The 25,329-nt window shown below is 34.9% G+C and overlaps 1 protein-coding gene across 10 annotated transcripts in view; it reads left to right on the forward strand.

Annotated features, from left to right (window-relative positions):
- The window catches only part of PDLIM5 (PDZ and LIM domain 5), a 208,998-nt gene that overhangs the window by 98,718 nt on the left and 84,951 nt on the right, over positions 1 to 25,329 (forward strand). For 5 of the 10 annotated variants that reach the window (XM_047718016.1, XM_047718006.1, XM_047718008.1 and 2 more), the window contains 2 exons: positions 19,624 to 19,666; positions 21,271 to 21,689. In XM_047718016.1, the coding sequence (XP_047573972.1) occupies positions 19,624 to 19,666; positions 21,271 to 21,689 (462 nt within the window). Of the gene's footprint in view, positions 1 to 19,623; positions 19,667 to 21,270; positions 21,690 to 24,754; positions 24,772 to 25,329 lie in introns of all 10 variants that reach the window. The other 5 variants (XM_047718009.1, XM_047718010.1, XM_047718013.1 and 2 more) reach the window with 2 other exon arrangements.

The following is a 25,329-nucleotide window of genomic DNA, read 5'->3' on the forward strand; positions in this document are numbered from 1 at the left end:
GTTTTGTTTTTTGGAAAGAGTTTTTTTAAGTAATCTCCACACCCACCTTGGGGCTGGAACTCACAGCCCCAAGATCAAGGGTTGTATGCGCCAACCACTGAGCCAGCCAGGTGCCCTTGGTTTGTTTTTCAGTAAATCAGTTTCTTATGTGATATTTGAAATTATTAGTCATGCATTCTTTTAATATGTATGTATCACTAATGTTACTACCTTATTTTGAATCACCAAATGTACTTCTTACATATAACTTTATCAAAATATTTTATGCAAATAACAAAGGAAATTTAAAGGCTTATACAGAAAACTGAGCAGTTCCTTTTTTGCCCCTCCCCTTACCTCGTGTCTTTCATCAGAGGCAAGGCTTATTTCTCATTGTATTTACCTTTGTATTTCTAAATAATAATCATCTGCTAACTCTTGAAACTTCAGTCTTAGTTTATTTACTGACTTCCTGTTATGGTAGGTGAGAAATTTACTTTATAGCTCTACTGCCCTTGCCCGCTTGTCAGTATCATCACTTGGGGAAGATTACTTAACAAAAAATTTTTAAAATCCATTTTCAGTCTTTTTATTCTTAGAGCAATATAAATATTATGTGCTGAGTCAAAGTTTGGAAGAATTCTGTGTATTGGGAGTCAGTAAGAGAGTGTCCCATCGAGAGCACTTACTGGTAACACGGGCCCTGAAGGGCCCTGTCTCTGCATGGATTCCCTTAGCGCACTGAGTCAGGGACCCTGGAGCACTTCTCTCCTCACCACATTACACAGCTCTCTGTGTGTTGTGTTTTTATCTGTGTGTTTGAAATCCAGTTCTTCTATGTAGAAAGAAGTTTAGCATTTCAAAATATACATAGACATAGCATTGGAGGATGAATGGCCTAAGTAAGCTTGTGGGAAATGTGAAAATATTTTCTGAAAATACAGTTTGTAAAAATCTCTTCTTTCACATTCTTCAGATATTTGTTTATACTGTGCCACAGTACAGATAATCTGTACAGATAATGTCTTTGTAATCACTTTGCTATAAAAGTCTTTGCTAGGAATGAGACACTCAGCATCCCTTTGTTATTGGCCTTATTATCTTTCTATCATCTTTATACAGTTTTCATCATTTTATTATTGAAGACCGGTTAATTGTTTTTCTTTGTGTCCCTTTTACTGAATACATGCTGTAATCCCTTTTAGAGGCCATCTTCCATCAAGAGATTACAAACTCATTTGAATTTAAGTGGCTTTCAAATTAACACTGTTGTTTTCCTTTTTGTCTGTTTGCCTTTATTTCGGGCACTTTTCTCCATAAGAAAATATTTAGTGACTACTGTCTCTTTGTAAAACAATTACACATATAATGAAGACCATTTGGAAGATACAGAAAATAAGAAACTCATGATGTCTAGGGAAAACAGACATTCTCATATATATTCTTCTGGTCTGACTGTGTATATGTGCACAGATTATGCCTCCTTCCAACATACACTACAGGAATACAGAGTTGAACTAGGTGGACATGGTACCTGCCATCATGAAACTGTTACACTAGTTAACCAAGAAGATAGTCAGCATAATAATATAATTAAATAATTATTTAATTATAATTTTGACAAATGCTTATGGTATAAGAGCACAGTTTTAAGGAAGGGAGTAGCATTGTCAAATTTGTGAGCAGATTTCATCACTTTAAAAAAAAATACTGACATAGTGTATAATAAAATGCCTCTGTAATATGCTATGTCTATACCAAAACCTAGTCTCCAACGTGTGTAAGTTTGTCAAATGCTATTTCTCCTTAGGTGATACAGAATTGTGGTTTAGTAGAATTGACTACTAATGTGAAGAATTCTTCTGCTTTTAACTTTAGTATGTATATGTTTTCATCTGAATGTTTTCATCTGAATCTTTCACTTCAGCTACTACTGAAGTGCTAAATTAGTGACATAAACTGCTTATAATGAATTTGCCCCTGACAGTACCATATGATGATTACAATGTTAAGTAGATTTATTTTACAAATGCATGGAAATACTTTTCATATTCTAGGCTGTTTTAATTATTAACACAAGTTGTAGGTATAGTGCCCGATAATTTACAGATGAAGAAATTAATTCAGAGAACTTAATTAACTTGTATTGAGTTACTGTTGTGAAGATAGTATTGAGATGTAAGGCTTGGTTCCAAATAAAATTCATGCTTTTAATTTTCCTGGTATTATGCTCTGTCTTTGTATAGGAGGTATGAGTGGGAGGTAGGAGTGGGAAATATACCCATTTCTTAAATGAGAAAATGGAGGTGTAGAAAAGGCTAAGATTTCAAGTGCAGTAGAAAGGAAAATGAAGGAGTTGTTAACCTTTTCTTTCTGAACTTCATTTTTCTTGTCTATGTATAAAAAAGATTCATCTGTATCAAATTCTATCCTGAAATGTCCTACGGTGGTAGTATAACATGGCCAGTGGAGTGCATTCTGAATTTTCTGCCTGTACTTGGACTTCAACTGGAGAAGTTCTGCTTTGAATGAAATGCATTCAAGTATAGCCAAGAGTTATAATACTGACCTACTTTGGGGAATAAGAATTTGGGATTTTGCTTTACTTTTATTCTAGGTGAGATCATAAATCACTGCTCTATTATATTTTTCTGCAAAATGGAGTGTCAGGGTCCCTTTTTTCTGGTAATAATAATGTAATGAGAATTAAGTTATGTAAGTATATATTGATCTTGAAGAGTGTTCTTAATAAAACCATGTGTTTGGTTTCTGTAAGTGGTTATGATGAAATTTTTTGTCTAAAGCATTTCAGCTGTAACAGTATTTGATTCTATGTGTAGATACTCATGCTTGGCATTTTTGGTAAACTAAAGAAAATAAATTTATATTATACAATGAGGGATTGTTTTTAGACTAGTAGGAAATTTTGGTAGTTTGACATAGACCAAGTTATTATTTGTCTATCAGGAAACCTGAAAAATGAAAGACTTTACTAATGATTTTAATTTTGATATGATATAAAGCCAGTTTAGATGACCTATTAAGATCTGTGGAATTCTTTGATTTCTCAAGACTTTACTAAGGATGTCAAATTTCAGACACTGGCCTAGTTTTCTTAGTATCCGATTTTATCAGGCATAGACTACAGCAGATATTTAGGTTGCAGCAAACATTTTTGGTGACTCTGAAATGGAAAATTGTAATTATCTGAACCGGACCTTCTATTAGTGCTATTTTTACAAGGCTGCTCTACCTCTACAAATGTTCCTTCTAAATAACTGGTTTCTTATAGCCATACTCATCAGTATTCCAGCACATTTAACTGCTGGTCTCTTTCTTCAGAAGACACATAATTCAACAAGTAGAGTAGTGAGTCATGCCACATCTTGTTTTCATAGGAACACCAAAGCATAAGCATATGTCAGTGTTTGCTTTGGGGTAGGTTTCCCTAGAAAACAGGAGATCAGTGAGATGCTACATTGCAATTTTATGTGACAGACAGCTGAAAACAAGGCCATGTGTGAAAGCAGCCAAACTCTTAGATGTTGTGCACGTCAAAACGGGAACAAAAATTACAGTGCAAGTTTAATTTCCTTAAATGTGGATCTCAACATTAATTGAGGTATGCAGCTCACCCACAGCCTTGGGTGTGGCCCATGAACATAGCTGCTAACTCTGATCTATAATTTTTATATTTTATTGCCATGTATGACTGGGTTTTTGGGTTGTAACCACTGATGTAAATGAGAGAGAAGGAAACACATTGGCCATACCATAACTTACCTGTTTTTGGCTTTGGCTATTTGCATCATAACTTTTTTGTTGTTGCTGCTTACAGAACTTTAGTACTTGGCAGTACTTTTGGAGAAAGTTTTATTGTGCTGGATTTCTTCTTGGGGATTGGAAACAGAGTGTGTTCTCTGGACAGTCTGCAATAGTTTCTTATCTATGTAGGCTCCCTTGCCAGTGACTGTGACGGTTTCAGAGGCATCTGAAGCACACACTATCCCCCAAACGTTACCTCTGAGGGCAGGTACACATAATTGCATGCTGTGGTGAGCCTAGATGTTGTCCTTGTACCTTGGGTTCTGTAAAGTGCCTGAAGGGGAATTTAGAAAAGGAGAGTCATTGACTTTAACTCAGTAATTCAATACTTTCTCCTTCATCTAGCTTTTCAGAAACAAAGGTAGCCTTCCCCTCGCCTGGGATTGTTGCTAGGTGAAAGAACTGTTCAGAAGACAAGTAGACTTGTCTTCATTTTCACTCCGGGGATTTAGGGATGATTCCATATATTGTGAGTGATTTGGAACACAGTTATCTTTCCCATTTCCCATTATCCCCAGTACTCCCTCTTTCTTTATGGTAGCCAAGAACTGACATTTTCTGAAATTCGACTGATGAGTTGTCTTTCACAAAACTATGTTGTGTTTAATGTTAGATTGTTCTCTCCTAAAAGCCTGGATCCTGGAAGAAGATTATAGTTGTCATTTATGTTCTGTTTCCTGTCATGGGGGGTAATAAATATCATAGCTGACACTATAATAGTGTCTGTTTATTTGGCAAGTACTATTCTGAGCACCTTACAGACATTTATCTTGTCATTTATTTTTCACAGTAACCCCCTATAAGATAGATAAATATTTTTACTAAATCTTAGAAGTGAGGAAGTGGAGAGCTTAAGTAACATACGCACTTTGTTAGACAGCTATTAAATTAGGAGCTAGGATTAGAATCTGGGCAATCTGCTTTTAACTCTGTGAAGTAGTGGCCATTCTAGGTACTCTACTACTTACCAAAGTGCGTAGACTAATTCAGATGAATTTTAAAGATTTACCAATGGTTTACTTGTCTTTAAGGTCAATGTTAGTGTTGGATTTAGTCTGTTCTCAGTCTCTTCTACCTTGTCATAGGTAATTATACATTCCTAGAGGGATAAAATAATTAGCTAATATAGATAGATATTCATAATATCTATGAAGAAGGTCACTGTATTATACAGACTGTGTTAGAGAGCTTTTTGTGTTCGCCTGAGCTTGAAGGGACCTTGTGGACCAGTTAGTCTAGGCTTCTTCTAGGAAAGAACCCTGTAACAATGAATGATAAAGCTCTTGTATGAACATCACCACCAGACAGCCCATTCCAGTTAGACAACTCTAATTAAGTGAAAGTCCTTTTAATTAAAATCTTTCTGTTGGTATTCAGCAAGAACATTTTTAGAAAAGCGGCCAAAAGAGTTAAATATCAGAATAATTATGGAAGAAGAGAATCATTGTTAATTTAAACGGAATCAGGAACTTTGATGCCAAAGCTATACAAGTACTTTTACACTTATGGTAAATAGTTTTGTTTTGTATTTTTCTTAAGATCACAGTATAGAGCACATTGTGTGTTTTTCTGTGGACTGATTCTGATCCTTTGTGAGATCTCAGAGGTCTCAGAGATTCTCAGAGGTCTCTGTGAATCTAATAAAAAGAGAAAGTAAATATGATAGGAATCATCGATTCCTGTTCTCTAGAGATCTTTTAGGGAGTGCTTAGCACCAAGGAGAGGGAGATAGCAGATTCGAGAATGTGTTTTTCTCTCATTAAGGAGCCTAATATAGTTCAGATTATTTGTGTTAAGAGTTAGTACTTGCTAGAGAATGTCATTGTTGGAACAATACATATAGTAACCTAGGGTCAGCATTTCTGTTCTTCTCAGTGATTATAATTCTGTCAAATGTGAATTTAGTGAGATTGAACTTTACAGATATGCCCTGGCTAAAGCCCCATGTTAATTATTGTTATTATTTTGTTTGTTTATTTTGCTCCTTTGAGCATATTATCGAATGCAGTGTTTTTCAGAAGTTAAAACTAGTTTAATATTGTTTTATGAATGAGTTGCTTCAATTCAGTGAGCCACTATTTGCGTGACCACTATTAACTAACTATTGTGTTTATTATATAACCTGTCAAACTTGCAGACCTTTGTTCTCTGCCTTTGAGGAAAGATTAGTGTTTCTCAAACAAAGGCTTATTTAATGCATTTAGTTTTTTGAGTCAGGACCAGCATCTCCTTGCCCTCCCTTCTTTGTTTTGTAAATGAAATGCTCTAAGAACAGAATATATTTTAATGAATCACACATAAAAGTATGTGTTTTATTGGTTCATATTTGGACCAGGTAGGTCATGATATAAAATATATTTCTGACTCTATATTGTGATAAAATGTTTTACACTGATGGTCTACACTACTTTATACACTCTTGGCAGTGCCCGGACACTGGTGCCAGTTTTAACTGTTTGTTCCTGGTCTACAACGAAATAAGTACTGAAATTGAGAATAAGCATTTAGAAATTTTTGAAGCAGTTTAACATTTGATCAGTGGATTTGTCCCATGGAAAGGTATAGACCAGTTTGGGTGTTACTGAACTGACACGATGAGTCAATGTATGTTGTGAGTTGTGTGCTGTTTTGAAGCAGTATTCAAGGATCATTTCCTGATGTATTAGATTTGACCAGTTGTGGAGGGAATTAATTCTCTCAGGACAATAAGCTTACCTTTTGGTAAAATAGGTAGACTGTGTTGCTAATTTGCTACAGTTTCAGATTTTCTTCCTTTCATACCAGAGGTCTTAGGGTGGAGAATATAATTTATAAGGTTTTATGTCATCTCTTTGTTTAAAAAAAAGTAACACTTTGTTAACATTGGGAAGCTTTGGAATTCTAATGTGTCCTAAATTTCACAAAATCTATTAAATTATTAATCAGAAATATAAGCAATACTGTTTTACTTTACAAAGAAAATTTAGTGTCTATAAATAAAGTTTCTTAATAAAGGAAAAATTGAATGCATTTTGGTCCTTTCTATGTGATGGTACATTGTGATAATTATGTGTTAATTACAAATAATAAAATAACTTAATGAACACATTTATTTATTAATTTTGATTTCATTTTATTTTAAAGTAGGCTACATGCCTAGCACGGAGCCCAGTGTGGGCTTAAACTCATGACTTTGAGATCAAGACCTGAGCTGAGATCAAGAGACAGACATTTAACTGACTGAGCCACCTAAGTGCCCCCAAATCAACAAATGTTTAAATGTTTGCTGGCTTAAAATTTTCCCTTTTTAGATTTGGATATTATTATCATATTAAATATTTGGAACTAATTTAATGAGATTCAGTGATGAGGATATTGGACAAGATTCTACAGTGAACTGATAAATATGGAATCGGGGTCTCATCTTAAAGTAATTAATTAAGAATAATCCTGACCTACCTATGACTAAAATAACCACTTTTGATCATTAATTTTTAAGTTCCTGGACTCTGAGTAACTACTTCCAGATTTTTAAAAGACCTAACCACACTCCAGATTATTTTTTGAGGGTTAAATAAATGGAAAAACCTAAGTTGAGATTATAAAGAATGAAAAGTTTTCATTCCTGTGCTCTCCACAAGACAGCAGACTGACTTTGTTTTCCTAATAAGGCTGTGCTAAATACTGGAATGCTTGTCCTCTTGAATTTTATTGAAATACCTAAAAATACCCACATTATAAAAAAAAAAAGTTTGTAGTTTCATGTGTTTAGCCTAGACAGAAATAGAAAAAAGAGCTATATCTGGAAAAAGTTAGTGACAAAATTATGCCTCCAGTATTAGTATAGGACAGAGAACGTATAAGTGTGAACTTCAAAGAGCATTATCTTACAGTTGGGATGTATGAAGAACACATTAGGTATTTTGCTATCTTCCATTTTTATTTTGTTTGTCTCGATATATTTAAGATTTGGGGCAAGTTTCAGTCTCCCTTTCTTCCCCTTCTTTTATGGTTAATAAGTAGGCTTATACTGTTCAAGCATATATACAGGCTAATTTATTGCTCAACACTGTGTTTAGATTTAATCTTCTTTCATTTCCGATGTGGATTTAACTTTCTTACAAAATGAAGTGCTGTGTCCTGCTCACTTAGAGGAGTAGAAGACCAGGTTCTTTTATTGGCAAAAAGTAGTTCATGTACTCTGGCTCCCAGTGCTTTCTCTGGCTGTACCCTCATTGTCCTAGCCTCAGTCTAGCCCCACTGGCACATTCATGCCTCAGACACTTGACACTTGTCATTTTGTTGGTGTGGAGTTCCCTACTTCAAGTCCCTGCTCAGATTTCATCTCAGTTAGGGAGGCCTTCTCTGACTCCTTTACATAGAATAATATATACCTGTCCCTGTCTTGCTTTGCTAGACTCTGTTTCACTTGTTACCATATGATATACTTGTTTTTAATTTGCCTCTCCCAAATAGAATGTAAGCTCTCTCAAAGTAGATAGTGTGTTTTCATTTATTACTGTTGCCCTGCTGCCTGCAACAGCTTGGTGTGTTAGGGGCTCCAATGAATATTTGTGGAATTAATTAATAAATTAATGAAATAAATTAAGGAAGTTGTAACACAGGTATTGTCCATGAACTTGAAGTGACATTGGGTATAGGACATATTGGTCAGGAATGAGAAGGTATTTGGTTAAAATAACCTGTGGTAATATAGAAAGCCATACTAATAACAAATCTGGTGGTTAACAGGAACTAGACTCTGACCATAACATAATGGTATGTGTGTATGTATGTGTGTATTTGCTTGTTTATTAAAAAACTAAGAGCTGACTCAAAAAGAATTGAATACTATCAAAAATGTATTAGTCAATGACTAAGTATGTATGTGGGTATATTCATGTACGTAGGTATATATATTCAGTGCCCTGGTGTATATATGAATATGTAGCCAAAACCTCATTGAAAAGATACCATCATGGTTATTTCTGTAATCTTAGATGCTCAGAATACACCACTCTATCACAGGGATAGGTCAGACCTGTAGTCTGATTCGTTCTGGATTATTGGTAGCATATCATGATAGTTGTAATGGGAAGACTATGATGCATGTTCCTATATTTTCCCAATATTGTGAAGAAGACAAAATAGAAACATGTAGTTCTTGACATATGCACAGGAAGATCTTGTGATGTGGTATTTTGGAATCCACACTGCCAATAACTTCAAAAGCTGGTTGCAATTTTGAGTACAATACTCAGTTTGTCATCATAGATGATGTTCATTAAGGAGCTTCTAGCTCCATCTTGCTGGAAAATAAAGTAATTAGAGAATTCTTATTACTATGGGGAAAAATATGCTTCTTCTCTGGAAAAATATGGAAGAATAGATTGGAGGCTCTATAATCTAAAAAGGCAGAGAGTTAGAGCTGTTTATAAAGCCTGTGGAGAACTTGTGTTCTTATGCTCAAATCTTGGTTCTCCCATTTCCAAATTCTAAATTGTGGCCAAATTCTTTAACTCATTTAATCTTCTGTTTCCTGTATTTAAAATGAAAATAGTATTACTCTCTTAGGAAGAATAGGTGAGCTAATTTATGTAATGGGCCAATTGAAATTTTTGGCATTTGTTGATACTCAGCAAGTGGTATTTTTTCATCCATTTCTAATTTTTTGTTGTTTTCTCTTGAAACGTATCCTGGTAGATAATTCAGTTTGATTATAACAGTATATAATAAAAGACAAAATAATTTCTAGAACTCAAGGGTCAAACCTTCAGTATAAGGAGTAGGAAAGTAGTATCTATTACTGCTGACTTTGTGTCAATTGCAAAGCTGTGTATTTGTGACCCCATTTTATCCTGGAAACAATTCCTCAAGGGAAGGACTATCATCCTTGTTGTATCAACAAAGAAACTACAGAGTAGCTGATTTATTTTTTGGTAACCTAGACTTGCAACCTTCATTTAGCTATTTCTCCTATTTCTCAAAGAATTCCTCTATCAATGAAGATTTTGATAAGAGAAAGCCTGAATATGAAAGGGAGGCTCTCACTCTGTCTTTTTTGGGCTTTAAGCTTTTCTTAAAAGGAAGAAAAAAAAAAGTAAGTAAAGATTAAGCTTATGAATTGTGCTTGCTTTTGTACTACTTTTAATCCTACTCTCTAGCATCTGATGCTTATCAGGGTTTTCCTGAAGCAGTGATTTTTATATGCATTGCTAGGAGTCTTGTAAAAATTTAGTTATGCATATAGTTTGTTATTGATGCCTACTTTCCTAATACGAATGTTATCCACATTTGTTATTTAAGGGTATTTTATTTATTTATTTATTTTAAAGATTTTATTTATTTGACAGAGAGAGAGATCACAAGTAGGCAGAGAGGCAGGCAGAGAGAGAGGGGGGAAGAAGCGGGCTCCCTGCGGAGCAGAGAGCCCGATGCGGGGCTCGATCCCAGGACCCTGGGATCATGACCTGAGCTGAAGGCAGAAGCTTTAACCCACTGAGCCACCCAGGCACCCCTAAGGGTATTTTAATAGTATCACTGAAAGAGCCAGAAAAATGTAGATGTATAAATGGAACTCCTGAATTTTCACAGGTAGATTATTTACTTTGCAAATCCTGTCATTTTTGTATTAGCAGTGAAGGATTATGTTGATAAAAAGAAATTTTTTTTTCTACCTCATTGGAGCTGGGAGAGAAGCCATATATATATATAGATAGATAGATATAGATATAGAGATAGATATATAGATAGATAGATAGTATTTTTTAAAAAAAAATTTTATTTGAGAGAGTGAGCAAGAGAGAGCAGGAGAAGGGGGAGAGGCAGAGGGAGAAGCAGATTCCCCGCCAAGCAGGGGATTCCACAAAGGGCTGGGCCCCAGGACCATGAGATTGTGACCTGAGCCAAAGGCAGACACTTAACCAACTGAGCCACTCAGGCACCCCAAGAAGCTATATTAAATAGAAGTGATGTGCACTGTGCCCAAAGAAAGATACAGACCTGGTAGGTTTTCAGACAATGCAACTCTGTTATCAGTTGTTTGTTTATATAGGTCCTGAAAGTATTACCATCCATGCCTGATGTGAAATAAAATATAGAGTTTTGTGGAGAAGAGTGGGAAAGAAGGAAATTATACTTTTCAGCTTCCCTTACAGAAATGTGTGGTGCATCCTTTTTAGTTGCTCCTTTAGAATTTTTTCTTTAGTTGTATTACTAATAGTTCCATTTACAATATGTAGAAGAAGATGAGAGAGGTTTTTAGTAGCCTTTATTGTGTATTAGCAAATGATCTGAGGTGTTGAGTAGTGGAGTTAAAAATAGTGCTTAAAATGTCATTTTTAGGCGACTGCCTTCGGCTCAGGTCATGATCCTGGAGTCCTGGGATCAAGTCCCACATCGGACTCCCTGCTCGGCGGGGAGTCTGCTTCTCCTGCTGATCTCTCTCTCCTCTCATGCTCTCTCTCTCTCTCTCAAATAAATAAATAAAATCATTTAAAAAAATGTCATTTTTAATCCAATAACATTATCTCTGTCTCTTCACCAAGCTTCAGGATCAGTTTCATGTGGTGTGAATTTTATTTGAATGGGTAATATGGAAGTTTAGATGGGTCACTCAGTTACCAGTAGAGGGATTAAAAGGAATTGACAAATCGTGCCCAGCAACCACAGAAAGAATGATGAGAAGCTAAACTCTGATTTCTTATACCTGCCGGTGTCTAACAAATTGTAATTAGGATTTTTTTATTATGCAGAATAATTGTGAGGCTTAGAGTCCAAAAGAGCCATGCTCATATAGGATTATTTCCTAGAAGGTTTGTTATAATCAAAACCGTAAAATGATCGACACCAGATGTTGGCCACATTTAGCCCCCTACCTGTTTATATGAATAAAGTTTTATTGGAACATAGGCAGGCTCACTCGCTTACATTTGTATCATCCTTCTTGTTCTAATGACAGACCTTTAAATAGTTAAATTGAGATCCCATGACCCACAAAACCTAAAGTAGTGACTAGCCCTTATAGTAAATTTTGCCATTCCTTAACAATGGGGTTTATAAAATAGATTCCGTATTTAAAACGTCTACTGAAAAAGAATTTTACCAATAATAAGAATGCATTATCCTGAACTTTGAAGTTCCTTTTATTTAAACTTGAGCATATCTAAAATATTACACAATTTCTTTAACATTCTTCTTGGTAGAAGTTCTTTTATAAATACTAGTTAGAAAAATGCATTTCTTTTTTCCTTCAGTGGTTCTGAGGTTATTTTGAGTGTGGACATGAGGCAGAATGGACAGACCTAATATTCCCTGTTAAAAATGTTGTTGTGGAAATAAACGTTGAGTAAAACAACAACAACAAAACTTCTTTCATCTAGAATCAAGTAGAAAAATGTGAAATTTTGCATTCATCACTGTATGAAACTATCTTATTTATTGACTTATTATCAGCCTCCTTCATTAGAATGTAGATTCCATGCAGGGAACTTTGCCTTGTTTATTACTGTATTCCCTCTAGCTGGAACAGTGCCTGCGGTTCAATAAATACTGATGACTGGACAGAGGAAAGGGTGATCTCAAGTGAAAGATGTCAAGTAACATATAAACCTGTCACTAAAACTAGTTATTCAAATTGATCAGTATACAGTTTGCATTTCTGAAGATCTTTTTTTTTTTTTAAGATTTTATTTATTTATTTGACAGACAGAGATCACAAGTAGGCAGAGAGGCAGGCAGAGAGAGAGAGGTGGAGGCAGGCTCCCTGCAGAGCAGAGAGCCCGATGCGGGGCTCGATCCCAGGACCCTGGGATCATGACCTGAGCTGAAGGCAGCGGCCTAACCCACTGAGCCACCCAGGCGCCCCTGCATTTCTGAAGATCTTAATAAGCATTGAATTTGTGAACTTCAACCATAAGATAGAAAGCCACATACCATGAGAAGAAATATTTGTTAATCTCTTGGCTCCTTCTGGGTGAGTTGGCTATATTAGAGGGAGGAAAATGTGGACACTGGCATTAAACTTGGCATTAGCAGTCCAAATTATTTAATATTTCTGGACTTTATTTTTGAAATTAAGCAATGTATTGTATATAAGGCCTTTAATTCAGTGTCGAGTTCCTGGTAAGGCCCCAGTAAATGGTAATGTAGCATGATGCTGATGCTCATACTGTCATTTTTTATATAATGGGAGATACTTGATCATTCTAAATTTGCCCAATGTTCTCTATTCTCCCCCCACCTCCAAACCTCCACTCTGCCCCTACAAGTGTCCCATGCAGGTCAGGCAAGCTCAGTAGAAGTCCTTTCCTTCTTTCCTTCCACTTTTCCTCCCACCCTCCCTCTTCTGTCCGTCTCTGGCTTGATTTAGAATTGGTTGATGACAGTTTCTTCTCAAACCCCATCAACTGCTATGACCATCTAAGAAGGATCTTAAAACAAAAGGCCCTCATCCTTATGTATGGAAGTAATTATCAAGTGGCATCTCTTTTTTCTGGATTTACCAGACCCCCCCCCCCCACCCTGTTTCAAGCCAAGCCCATGCAGAAGGAGTCTCAGGTACTCAGATGGGCTAGAGCAGTTCCCTTGCTTCTGTGTTCTTCCCTTCTTTCTCTCACTGTTCAGAATCTGTCCAGCTTTGGGTTCTTTCTCCCTTTTGGAAGGAAGAAAAAGTACTGTATTAACAGTCCCCAAAGGTAAGATAGAAAAGAGTGAGAGAGAAATCAAAAGTGAGACTATGTGTATGTGGTGAGCACTGTCTTTTAATAGCTAAAAGGTATTATAAGTTTTTTGTACTTTATTTAGAGAATATTTAATCCTTACAGATATTCTCGAATTGTTTAGAAAAAAGCACGAATACATTGCCATAAGTGATTGAAATGTTTAAAGTTTGAGTTTGCAGTAGAGTAGACCGACTGGAAGTACAATAAAATATGGGGAAATTGTTTAAGGAGACATCCCTCTACACACTTGAGCGCTCGCTTTTTCCCTCTGGAGTTGCTTTGTTATTGCAAATTGACAACTTTGCAATTAAAGTGATTAATGATGTACCCTAGTGTTTATGGGTCTTGAGGTCAGTGAGCCCAAAGATGGCCATGCTGTGGGAAACTTAGATAGAGCTCATCTCACAGAAGAGGAACTTAAAAATCCTCCTGTTTTCTGTATGATTGTTTATGAGTTAAGCATATTAGATATGGTCGAAGGAATCACCAAGACATAATGAGTAATGTGAATAATCTTTATCAGTCTAGTTCTGTTGCTTAGTTCCTCATTCTTAAACACCAGTGTGAATATTTATTGGCTACTTTTTTTTTTAAACTAAAGAGCACATTATTTTATAAAGCATATTAGAAAAATGCATTAATTCAGTTTATAACTTAAATATAACACCATTCATAGGGTGTCCATAAGATGCAGTTTTATTTGATTCCTTTGAACCTAATCCCTGATAGAGCTATTGCTTATTTATGGCATTATTTTTCCTATACATTATTCTAACCAGGGCATCATAATTCTAGTTTCTAATAAAATCCATTATAACATAGAAATAGTTCAGCTGTGTAGCCAGAAGTTCTCAAACTGGTTACAGTGCACCAGGGATTGTTATTTTGGATGCTGCTCTCCCAAAAATCAATCAACTTTCAAAGAAAATTGTTCTAGCCACACTGATGGCTTTGTTCTTTGAATTCCATGAGCTGAGGAGAGTACTGGGCCAGGGCACTAGTCTCTCACCATCATGGCTTAGTCCTGTACAGTGGCTTCACACTATGAGAAGAGAGAACAATAAGCAAATTGTTGAGTCCATGGCACTAAGCCATTTCCAGGATCTCTGCTGGTTTGAAACACACACTACACAAAAGTGACTTGTGATGATCACTGTGGTTGAAATGGAGATATATTACCCTGTTGTGTATTTCCCAGGATTTGGAGAGAAAAATGTGGGAATAATTTTTAATAATTATACCTCAGTTTTTAAAACTGCTTATCTATTTAAACGTCTTTTAAAAATGATTCACTTTGAAGTAATCTCTGATATTTCTAAATTAAAGGAGCAGATGATCAGTATAATGTTTTTTTTTTTTAAAGAAAGACAACTGTAAAAATCTCAATTTTTTGAGAAATAGTTTTTCTTATTCACATATTAGGGTTTTCTCCTCGGAATATAGGAAATACATTTTTCAATTTGGTGAAGAAAATAGGATTTTCCTCCCTTAAACAGTGATTAAATTATTCTAATAACCTTTGGGTAGCTTATTTAAACACAGTTGAAGAATAACTAGTTTGATAAAGAATATATTCGGTATGACAAAAGGTTTTGAGGATTATATGGATTATAATATTTCTTTTCCTTTATTTTAGCCACTTGCAGGAGGCTTAAGTAAACATTTCAGATTTACAAAGATTTACTTTCTTTACTGTTTCTTTAAAATAGCATTTCCCAGAGGGTTTTTTCCTTCTCTAACTCCAGTCTTGAGAAAGGTATCCTAAATAAATAAGCATTCTAAATACATTAGTATGCCATACTTCAAAGGGATATGGACAACAGTCTGTAATATTTTTTTCTTTAGGCATTAAAGGCTCTGAGAATTTCTGTGCCTAGCATATTTATGTAAATTAAGTATTACAGCTATCTTTGGTAACAGAATCTCTTTATTTGTTTTGTGTTTTGAAAGTCGCTTTCCGTGAAACATACTTTGAGAAATAGTTTTACTTGCCGTAAAAAGAACACATGTATGTTTTATAAAAGAGAAAACACAAAAGAGAAAAAACAAATATTCATAGAGAGCCTTTACTAAAATGTTAGTCTGTTTCCATCTACTTTTTCCATGCACTGACCATACTGGATATGCTATTTTATATCTTCCTTTTTTCACTTAATATCATAAAGTAGGCATGTTCTCATGCAATTTAGGATTCTTTCAAAGAATGGTTTTAATCATTGCATTTTCCTATTGTGGTTTTATTGCAATTAACCATTTCCTCATTGTTGTTTATTTAAACTGTCGTTTCCAGTTTTTCACTATATAAGTTACATTGTAGGGAATGAATATCTTTATACATAAAACCCTTTCCTTATTCCAGGTTGTTTCCTTATGATAGATTCCCAGCAGCTGATTATTATGTCAAAGGGTAGGAGCTTTCTTCAAGGCTTACTTATTTATTTATTTACTTAATTTATTTATTTGACAGAGAGAGCACAAGTAGGCAGAGAGGCAGGCAGAGAAAGGGGGAAGCAGGCCCCCTGCTGAGCAGAGGGCCTGATGCTGGGGCTCCATTCCAGGACCCTGAGACCATGACCTGAGCCAAAGGCAGAGCTTAACCCATTGAGCCACCCAGCTGCCCCTCTTCAAGGCTTTGTATAAATAAATGCCAAATTATTTTTCAAGAGAGCTATATTAATACATAGTTTTTCCAGCAACATGCAGTTGTCACAAACATGTATTAACATTTAAAAAAACTCTACACACTTGAGAGCAAAAGGTGGTATATCTTATTTTGTTATTTTATAATAATTAATGAAGTTTGACTTTTTAAAAACCTAGTACCAATGCTGTTCATTAATTTTGCAAATTTCATTGGTCATGTATTTTAATTTCTCAAAGCACAGTAGTTTGTGTCATAAGAGCATGTAATTTTACTTAAATATACATGTAAGTTAAAATACACTTAAATATAAGATAAATACACTTAAATACTGATCTTATAAAAATGTAATTAATGCATGTTATAGGTACACATACTGTGTGTTAAAAAAAATTTGGAAAATTTTTCCAAATATTTTTAATGTGGACAGTTTGACTTCTCTACTAGAAAAAGCAAAACCACACTCTAAAATGGGGGCCATTTTAGGTGAGCCTGGGTGGCGAAGTTGGTTGAAGGTCTGCCTTCAGCTTGGGTCATGATCCTGGGGTCCTAGACTTGAGCCCCGCATAGGGCTCCTTGCTCAGTGGGGAGCTTGCTTCTCCCTTTTCCGCTCCCTCTGCTTGTACTCTCTCTGTCTCTGTCAAATAAACAAATAAATAAAAAATTTTTAAAAAGTCAAATTAAAAAAAAATTTAAATTAAAAATAAAATGAGGGCCATTTTAAATAGAAGAGTTAAAAAAATTATGTGGCTTTGGGGCACCTCGGTGGCTCAATGGGTTAAAGCCTCTGCCTTCAACTCAGGTCATGATCCCAGGATCCTGGGATCGAGCCCCACAATAGGCTCTCTGCTCGGCAGGGAGCCTGCTTCCCCCTCTCCCTCTGCCTGCCTCTCTGCTTACTTGTGATCTCTGTCAAATGAATAAAAAAAATCTTTTTTAAAAAAATTATATGGCTTAAATTATGAACGCCTATAAATTTTCAGAGGTCAGATGAATACTTGCATGTCGTAACAAAGTAACTTTAAGGAAATCTAAGTTTCAATGATTTTATGACTCATTTGGTGGTTATTTAAATATTTAAACCCAAGGAACTAATTTTTATTGCACTGAGTGCCAACTACTTTGACATTTCTTTTTAAGTAAGTCTGTTTTTCCCCTACAAAATGATGTTTTGTTTTTAAAGTTTAATGGACTTAATTCTGGGATTTTGAGGGTGGGTTATCCATTTTTTAAAAAGATTATTTATTTATTTATTTGACAGACAGAGATCACAAGTAGGCAGAGAGGCAGGCAGAGAGAGAGGAAGGGAAGCAGGCTCCCTGCTGAGCAGAGAGTGGATGCTGTCCTCAATCCGAGGACCCTGGGATCATGACCTGAGCCGAAGGCAGAGGCTTTAACCCACTGAGCCACCCAGGCGCCCCATTTTTTTTTTTTTTTTCTGACTGCTTCTCTTAGTTCAGGTAGTTGCACTTTTGAGACTGTATCAGAAGGTAAGCAGGGCAAATAGATTCAAATTTCAGATTTTAAGTTCTTCTGTTAATTCAAGATTTCAAGCAGTACAGTATTTTTGTTGAGCTTCCAATGCATAAAGTATTTTAGGACTATTATTCTGTGCTTTCTCAACAAAGTAAGAGGTTGGATTCCAAAATTAAGTAAAGTAACCATTCTGAGCTTCTTGTTGTTATTGTTGCTAACATTGGTTAAGAACTAACACCTAGGAAAAGCTAAGGGGTTTGTTTTCATGGACATAGGGATATATGCATTTTATTCTGTTTGGAAACTTGGTGACTTAAATATCAAGTTCTTTTTTATAAATTATTTTTATGTTGCTAGAAGAGTTCCATGTACCTTTAAGTGTGTCCAGATGAAAAAGAAAACCACCCTATTATGGCAAACTTCCAATAATGTCTTGGGAGATTTTAATAAGTAGATCCTTTGTGATTACATCTCATTGTGAAATTTCAATGAAAGGAAGATTCCACTGTTCTGTACTTGAACTTGTTTCCTTTGCTTATTATAATAACCCTATAAGCTAAAAGAGAAATTGTCTATTTGAGAGTACACATGGAAAGTTATGCAACTTCAGAGTATAATTCTATATTGTGGTAACCGAATGTTAGCATCCATTGTAGCCTCTCATTAGGTCAGCCAATTATTCAGTTGGTGCTTGCCCTAACTAACCAATTTAATTGTTATTGGAAAATTCAGTTGCTATTAAAAATGATCAGAGTTCATTATTATAGAGATCAAATATCCTATGGTAGTTTCTTTTGTTGGCGATCTGTTCTCTCTGTAAGTAAAATAATCTCATGGTTTGTAGCTTAAAATTGTTATCACTTATTTACTTACTATAGTCACATTTCTTGAATCTTGCACTTGATATCGCAGTCTGTATTATAAGAGAAGTCACATTGCTTCTTGCATTATTAAACATAATATGTACCTTAATACTGGGTAAGTTATTAGAAGCTTTCCCAATCATTTAGTTACTATCTTTGACTGCAGGTAGTATATTGTAATATGTAAGAATTGTCAGCCAGCTGTATATCCTATGTAATTTACTTACTCTAAACTTTGAGATACCTCATTTGAAAAATGGGGATAAGGGTAGTTGCTACTTCGGTTATTTGTCATGATTATATGCAATAGTTGCTCCAAATCAATTATTGTTACTGTTAGTCCATGCTAACTAAAGAGAGAGTAATAATACAAAAAAGCATATATCGAATATACCTAATTTGAATTGGAAATACGTTCTATGCATGGAGTTTTGCCCTTCTTTCCTTGGTCTCTCCTTTCCACTCTTATTACTGATGACATATTACATGCCAGGCACAGTGTTGGTATAGAGACACAAATGGGATATGGTCATTTCCTTCACTGAAATTATAGCCTAATAGAAGAACTTAAAGTTTAGTTTTAGCATAACAAATATACTACCTTGTACAAGCACTTAAGAATATAAACACAAAATAAATACTCATTCGGTGACTCTGTTCAACCAGAACTTACTATCTTCACAGAGACCCAGTATCCTGTGGTCATATTCCTGGACGTTAGAAGAAAAGGCAGAGATACCAGTGGAGATAGAGGTTCAGATTAGATTTCAGGAACCACTAAAGGATGAGAAAGTCATGTTTATTATACTTTTCAGTTTTGGGTGGAGAATAACCGTAACTGAAAGCTTAAACACGGGTGCATGGGAAGCACAATTGGTGTTTGTCTTTCTTAATTTGAGTGTGTAGAAAACTAATGAATACCCAGTGTGTAAGGGTATCGGTACTTGCAGCATTTGAGTTACAGGAGTTAATTAGTGGAGACGAATAGTCAAGACTATGAATTATGAAACTATAATTATTTAACATACTAAGGTATATACTAATAAAATTATATTAATAAGTTATTTGCAAAAACTTATGGTTTTTTCCCCTTTTTTCTTTCTTTCTTTCTTTCTTTTTTTTTTTTTTTCCCCTTCAGGGCATCTGCTACACCCAAGCCTGAGCCAGTTGCGGTGCAGAAGGTGTGTTTCTCATCTGGTATCACTAGGTACCTTTTGATTGTCCCTCCTGAATCACTGTCATTTCCATTCTTTGTCTTAGGCCATACTGACAATTTATAGTTTCAATACAGTTTTCCTTACGGTTCTTTCCCTTTAAGGATTGTGGGGGGTGAGGGATGGAAATCAACACATTCCTAATTGACATCTGTAATTATACCCGTATTATTAAAACATGCTTTCTTTCGCCATATATTATCTAACTTATATCCATATTTCTTACATTCACATTCACTTTTAATTTGTCTATGTTTATTCACATGTTTTAAAGAGAGTAAAAAAGTGGTTCCAGAAAATGAATATCACAAGTCTTTGATAACATTTTAATAGTAATATTAATAGGTTTTTAATTACATTTTCAGAGTATTCTAGATTAGGTTATTGGCAAGTACCTTTTTTCTCTCATATATATCTTCAAATTGTCCCAAACCATTTTTCATACACAACTGGCTTATATTTTGGGGGGTTTTCTCCTTAATTTTATTTGTGCCTTTCCACTGAATTACTTATATTGATTTGCTGAGACATAAGTTACTTCCGTCCCCCCAGTTAGCTTTATTATTTCTACAAGATTAATTTAGATTACTTATTTTTTTCTTAAAATGAAACATAATAGGGCCACCTTTGTAGGTTTTTAAAAGAATTTGATTGTTTTTCTTTTGGGATGGTAGGGTGAGTAGGAATTTATTCTTGAATGTGACAGAAGCTTAACCTTTTGTTTTGTTTTGTTTTAAACTTCACACTTTCTTTGGGATAAGGATTTGCAAACACAAACTATGTTAATTTTAGGAGGAATTGATCTTTCTTCTTAGTAATTAATTTTTCTTTGATAAACAGCAATAAAGAAACATCTAAGATCATTTTTTAAAATGTAACTATTAACTATTTTGGAAGAGGGAAAGAATTTTTATTCCACCTCCAAAGAATATCTCAAAACATTCCAGAGAGGAAAAACAGGTGGATTTTTGAGATTTTTCTTTTAAGCAATATCTTTATTCAAAATAATCATTAGAATGTGCACATTTTTGATTTAGATGAGAAAATGATCTTTTCCTTCTGTTTTAAAAATATTTTTTTATTAGAAGACTTAGAAATATGCTGTTTTTTTCTGCGTGAATCAAATAATTGTACTCTGGGGAGTAATTAAACATGTTTGAAAGACGAAATTATAAGCCAACTCTGGATATTCTAAAATAAATGTTTTGGTTAGCAATATTTTGTTTATTGTTGGGGTATTTAAAATTTTTTTCCTTTTGGGAAATTAAAGTGTCTGTTGACATGATGACATTTAGGCTTTTTGGTAGTTTTCCTACTCTAGTTCCTAGATATTTTGAAACTTCTTTCATTTTTATAAAAAAAAAAACTCATCGTGTGCATCTGTGTTGTGCATGTTGGGATCAGTTGGCATGCATGTAATGCTCATTGTTTTTATGTAGAAACAAGTAAAGTCGGGGCTGCTAACATGATTGTGTTTGTCTTTTTAAAAACTAGCTGTGTGTTCTTTTCAGTGAATCTATTTTGCATGTATTTGGTGTGTTTTTGTGTATGTTTATTTTTATTTTACATAGGGAGAACCTAAAGAAGTAGTTAAACCTGTGCCCATTACATCTCCTGCTGTGTCCAAAGTCACTTCCACAACCAACATGGCCTACAATAAGGCACCACGACCCTTTGGTTCTGTGTCTTCACCAAAAGTCACATCCATCCCATCACCATCGTCTGCCTTCACCCCAGCCCATGCGACCACTTCATCACATGCTTCCCCTCCACCCGTGGCTGCTGTCACTCCTCCCTCATTTGTTGCATCTGGACTGCATGCTAATGCCAGTCTTAGTGCTGACCAGCATTCATCTGCACTGAGCGCTGGTAAACCTGCAGTTAATGTCCCACGGCAGCCCACAGTCACCACCGTGTGTTCCGAGACTGCTCAGGAGCTAGCAGAGGGGCAGAGAAGAGGATCCCAGGGTGACATTAAACAGCAAAATGGGTAGGTGGCTAAGGGTGCTTTCTGCTCTTATCAAAACTCTTCTTTCAGGCAATTTCCCGGAGATAATTTACCCCCACCCCCCACCCCCCCATCCCCCATCAGCAGTTCTTTGAAGGAAAGAAAATGAAATTTTATTTGCTTCATTAACATGTAGCTTTATATTATATACATGTAGCACTTTCTGCAAGGCAATTATAGGTTAATCAAAACCTAAGTACTGCATTTTGACATGTTATGAACCATGTAACATACTACTCTAACTCTTTCTCCAAGTCCTGGTATAACATGGAGCAGCTGGCACTTATAATGCAAGACAGATTTTGAGTCTTTCTTTCTCATTTTTTCCATCCTTTAATTAGTCACTGAAAGTTTAAACAGAGTGGTTACAGTTGTGTCAGCTTATGTATCTCATCCTAAGGAGAGAGGAAGTGAGGAGCTTGTAAGAAGCTTTTTTTCTAGGAAGTAGTCTTAAGACAGAAAACAAATTTAGTTTTGACTCATGTCTATGTATGATGCATTAGCTTAGGTCAGATAGCCAGCAACATTCTTTTCAGATAAGCTTAAGCTAGAATTTAGTCTGTAAAAGCAAACAGTAATGACAGAACAATAGCATCGAAGGATACTTCACAAACATCAGAAACAAATTAGAGGATGTTTTCATTGTAAAGGTTTTTCTAAAATGTGAATAGGTTTATGGAAGTGGACACTAGATGTTTAATGTCAGTGGAAGTTTTGAAAATCTGTTCCTTATTATTTTTTTCCTTTTTGAGGCATTTAAAAACATTGATTGACATGGCATTTTCAGCAGCTTCCTTTATAGATGGTCATCTTACTCTTTTTGGAATTCTGTGACTATACTTGAAGCCAAAGTCATTTTTGTAAAATCATTTTGATCACATTGATTTTGACAAAAATGTGCTTTAAAAGAAAAACAAAGGAAAATCATCTGCATGCATGATTTTTTTTTAAACCAATGCCAGTTCCCAGGAAAATATAATTAAAATAATTGCGTGCATAGGTCCTTTCTGAGATAATCCCTTCCGAATGTTAATTCACGTAATGAAGGGGCTGTGCTTTCTGTAGCACTGCTGCCATGGCAACGTGGAGCTTTGAAAAGAAGGTGGCAGGGTTCCAGGCTGCTGCTGAGAGAAAGAGCAGGAGGTCTGGAAGAACAGCTACTGCTTCGAACATACAGTTTTTGTGGTTGTGGGTGGCTTTTTAAAGTTTTGACGCATATATTGGGGAAAATTAGTGTCCTTCAAAGAACGTTATTTCTTCTTTTATTTGAGAAAGAGAAATAATATGTAGTGTTGTGTGTTTGGTTGTGTTTTTTTGTATGTCCATTTCAAGACAATAGAATTTAGAGTGATCAAAGTGGATATTCTTAGAAGAAAGATGCTGCCTGTCAAATTATTGGCCCCATAGAAAACTAAAAGCAGAAATTTACTATGTTAATTAAATTACCATTTCAGTGTAAAAAAGTCCACTGGAAGAAGTGTCTGAACAAAAATATTTCTCCTTACATTTCTTGAAATGTTATAAAATGGTCTTCTTTTTCTTTTTCTTTTTTTTTTTTTAAGGAAAAAATCCAACTTTACTGATTCATATAAGATAGTCTTCTTAGTGGAAACTTGTACAGGTAAAAGTAAATTGAGGTATGGAAAAGTACTATATTTACAACGTGAAAATATGAATAAGAAGCTTAAGTATTTGCTTTATAAAAACAACTTTGACCCTTAAACATAAAATGATTTAAAGCTTATTATTTTCAAACTGAAACCGTAGGCAGTGGTATAGTAATAAGGCCTTGATGATGGCTTTTTAATCAGTGGACATGTGATTACTGAGCATGTGCCTTTGTCTAGCACTGTGCAAGAATTCAAGGAAAGGGGGGTTATTACATATTTTGCATCATGAACAAGCAAGGTATTGCTTCACACTGGCAAACTGGGTATATTTAAAAATAGGTTGATTTCAGGTGTTGTCCAGGTGATGGACAATGAAAACTTGATTAGTCTGAAAACAAAGTGTGGTGTCTGTGAAATTCTAAGATTTGCAGTTGACATTCCTCTTACTGCATTCAGATTAGAGAAATCAAAGATAAATCATGCTTTTTACTAGTCAATGATCTGTCATTTTGAAGGATAGGTGTTTTGTGGTATTGATGAATATGTTTCCCTCATCAGGTAGCAAACTTTGTCTGAAATAATTGTCAGAGTATTTACTAATTATGTGATTAGTACATTTTTCATATTTTTGTAATGTTACAAAAGATTTGCAACATTGAGAGTTGTGACTTTTTATTAAATTACTTTTTATTTTAAAAATAATACATGCCAGTAACCAAAAATTTAAGAGTTCAGAAGGGCATAAAGCTAAGTTCTTAAGTTGTCTTTTTCCTCAAAGCAGAAAGATTATTAGTATTTAAGTGATTTAAAGTCATTGGCCAGTTTGCCAAATTGATAGGTGTCTCACCCAAATTAATGTGGGATTAATTAACATAAGACACAAATAAGTGTTTATTTGTTATGCATTACTACTGAGAAATTGTTACTCATCATAAAGTATAAAATCTATAATTATATTGATAGTTTTGGAAGGTTTCTTAATAATGCTATGTAAGTGCTCTTGTTCCTTCTTCAGAGTCCAGAGTGCTAACCATTTTGTTCCTTCTTATAAATAATACTGAACAAGGCACTTTGTGAAATTTTTAATCTTTCTTCTACATATACAAATTATTGGTCTTGACTTGCTATTTTCCTTACTCCTCTCCCTCTTTACTCTACTTAGACCAAAATGGGACTTTGTATTCCAAACTGAAAGGGAAGCTATTTTGCATCAAGTAGTTTAAGTAATTTACCTTTTCCCTTTCCATATGCCCTTGCATTATAATGTGCCACTGCTTTCAAGAGGTAAGTGCGTCATGTATCCTTTATTAATTTCAATTTTGTTGGACTGCAATTTCTTCTAACAGTTCCAATATGTTATTTTGAAGAAACTGGTGGCCTTGGAAGATACAAAGTATGATATCATAGTAATATTTTAAAATGCTTTTCTTTTTACAGAAAACACAAGTGACAAAGTTAGTATCCACATTACTGGAGAGGAAATATGGTGATTTATATATGAGTAAAGAGCATGAATGTGTCTGATTTTTGCAAAAGTAACATTTTGCAAAACCGCTGTCATTAAAAAAAACACATTTAGTGTTTTCAATAAGTTTGGTTTGCATTGCTATGTTGTAGTGAATTGCTTTTTGGTAATAAATAATATAGTATTTAACTTTTGCCATAAAATATATGTGGGGTTTGCTGTGTAGTGGTTTATAAGACATAATGCTTGGGGGAATGTAATTTGTGTCAGTCAAGACTGTTAAAAGACAAAGAGAAAGATACAAGAGAAAGCATAAACATACGAACCGCTAGCAAATAACATGTACAAAACTGAATTGTTTTCCAAATTCACATAACAAACCAGCGTTCCCAGGTAAACTTCCTTAAGAACGTTTTTGATTTTTTCAGCAATGTTGCTGGAAGTTTTAGACCTCTACATGTACAGTTGTGTGACTCTAGATACAAAGTTTATGCATACCTTTTGACATTAGCTAAGAGAGATAGTTACTGGCTTATTAAATGACATA

The sequence above is a fragment of the Lutra lutra genome, chromosome 2 (genome assembly GCF_902655055.1).
Source record: "Lutra lutra chromosome 2, mLutLut1.2, whole genome shotgun sequence".
Classification (NCBI taxonomy): domain Eukaryota; kingdom Metazoa; phylum Chordata; class Mammalia; order Carnivora; family Mustelidae; genus Lutra; species Lutra lutra.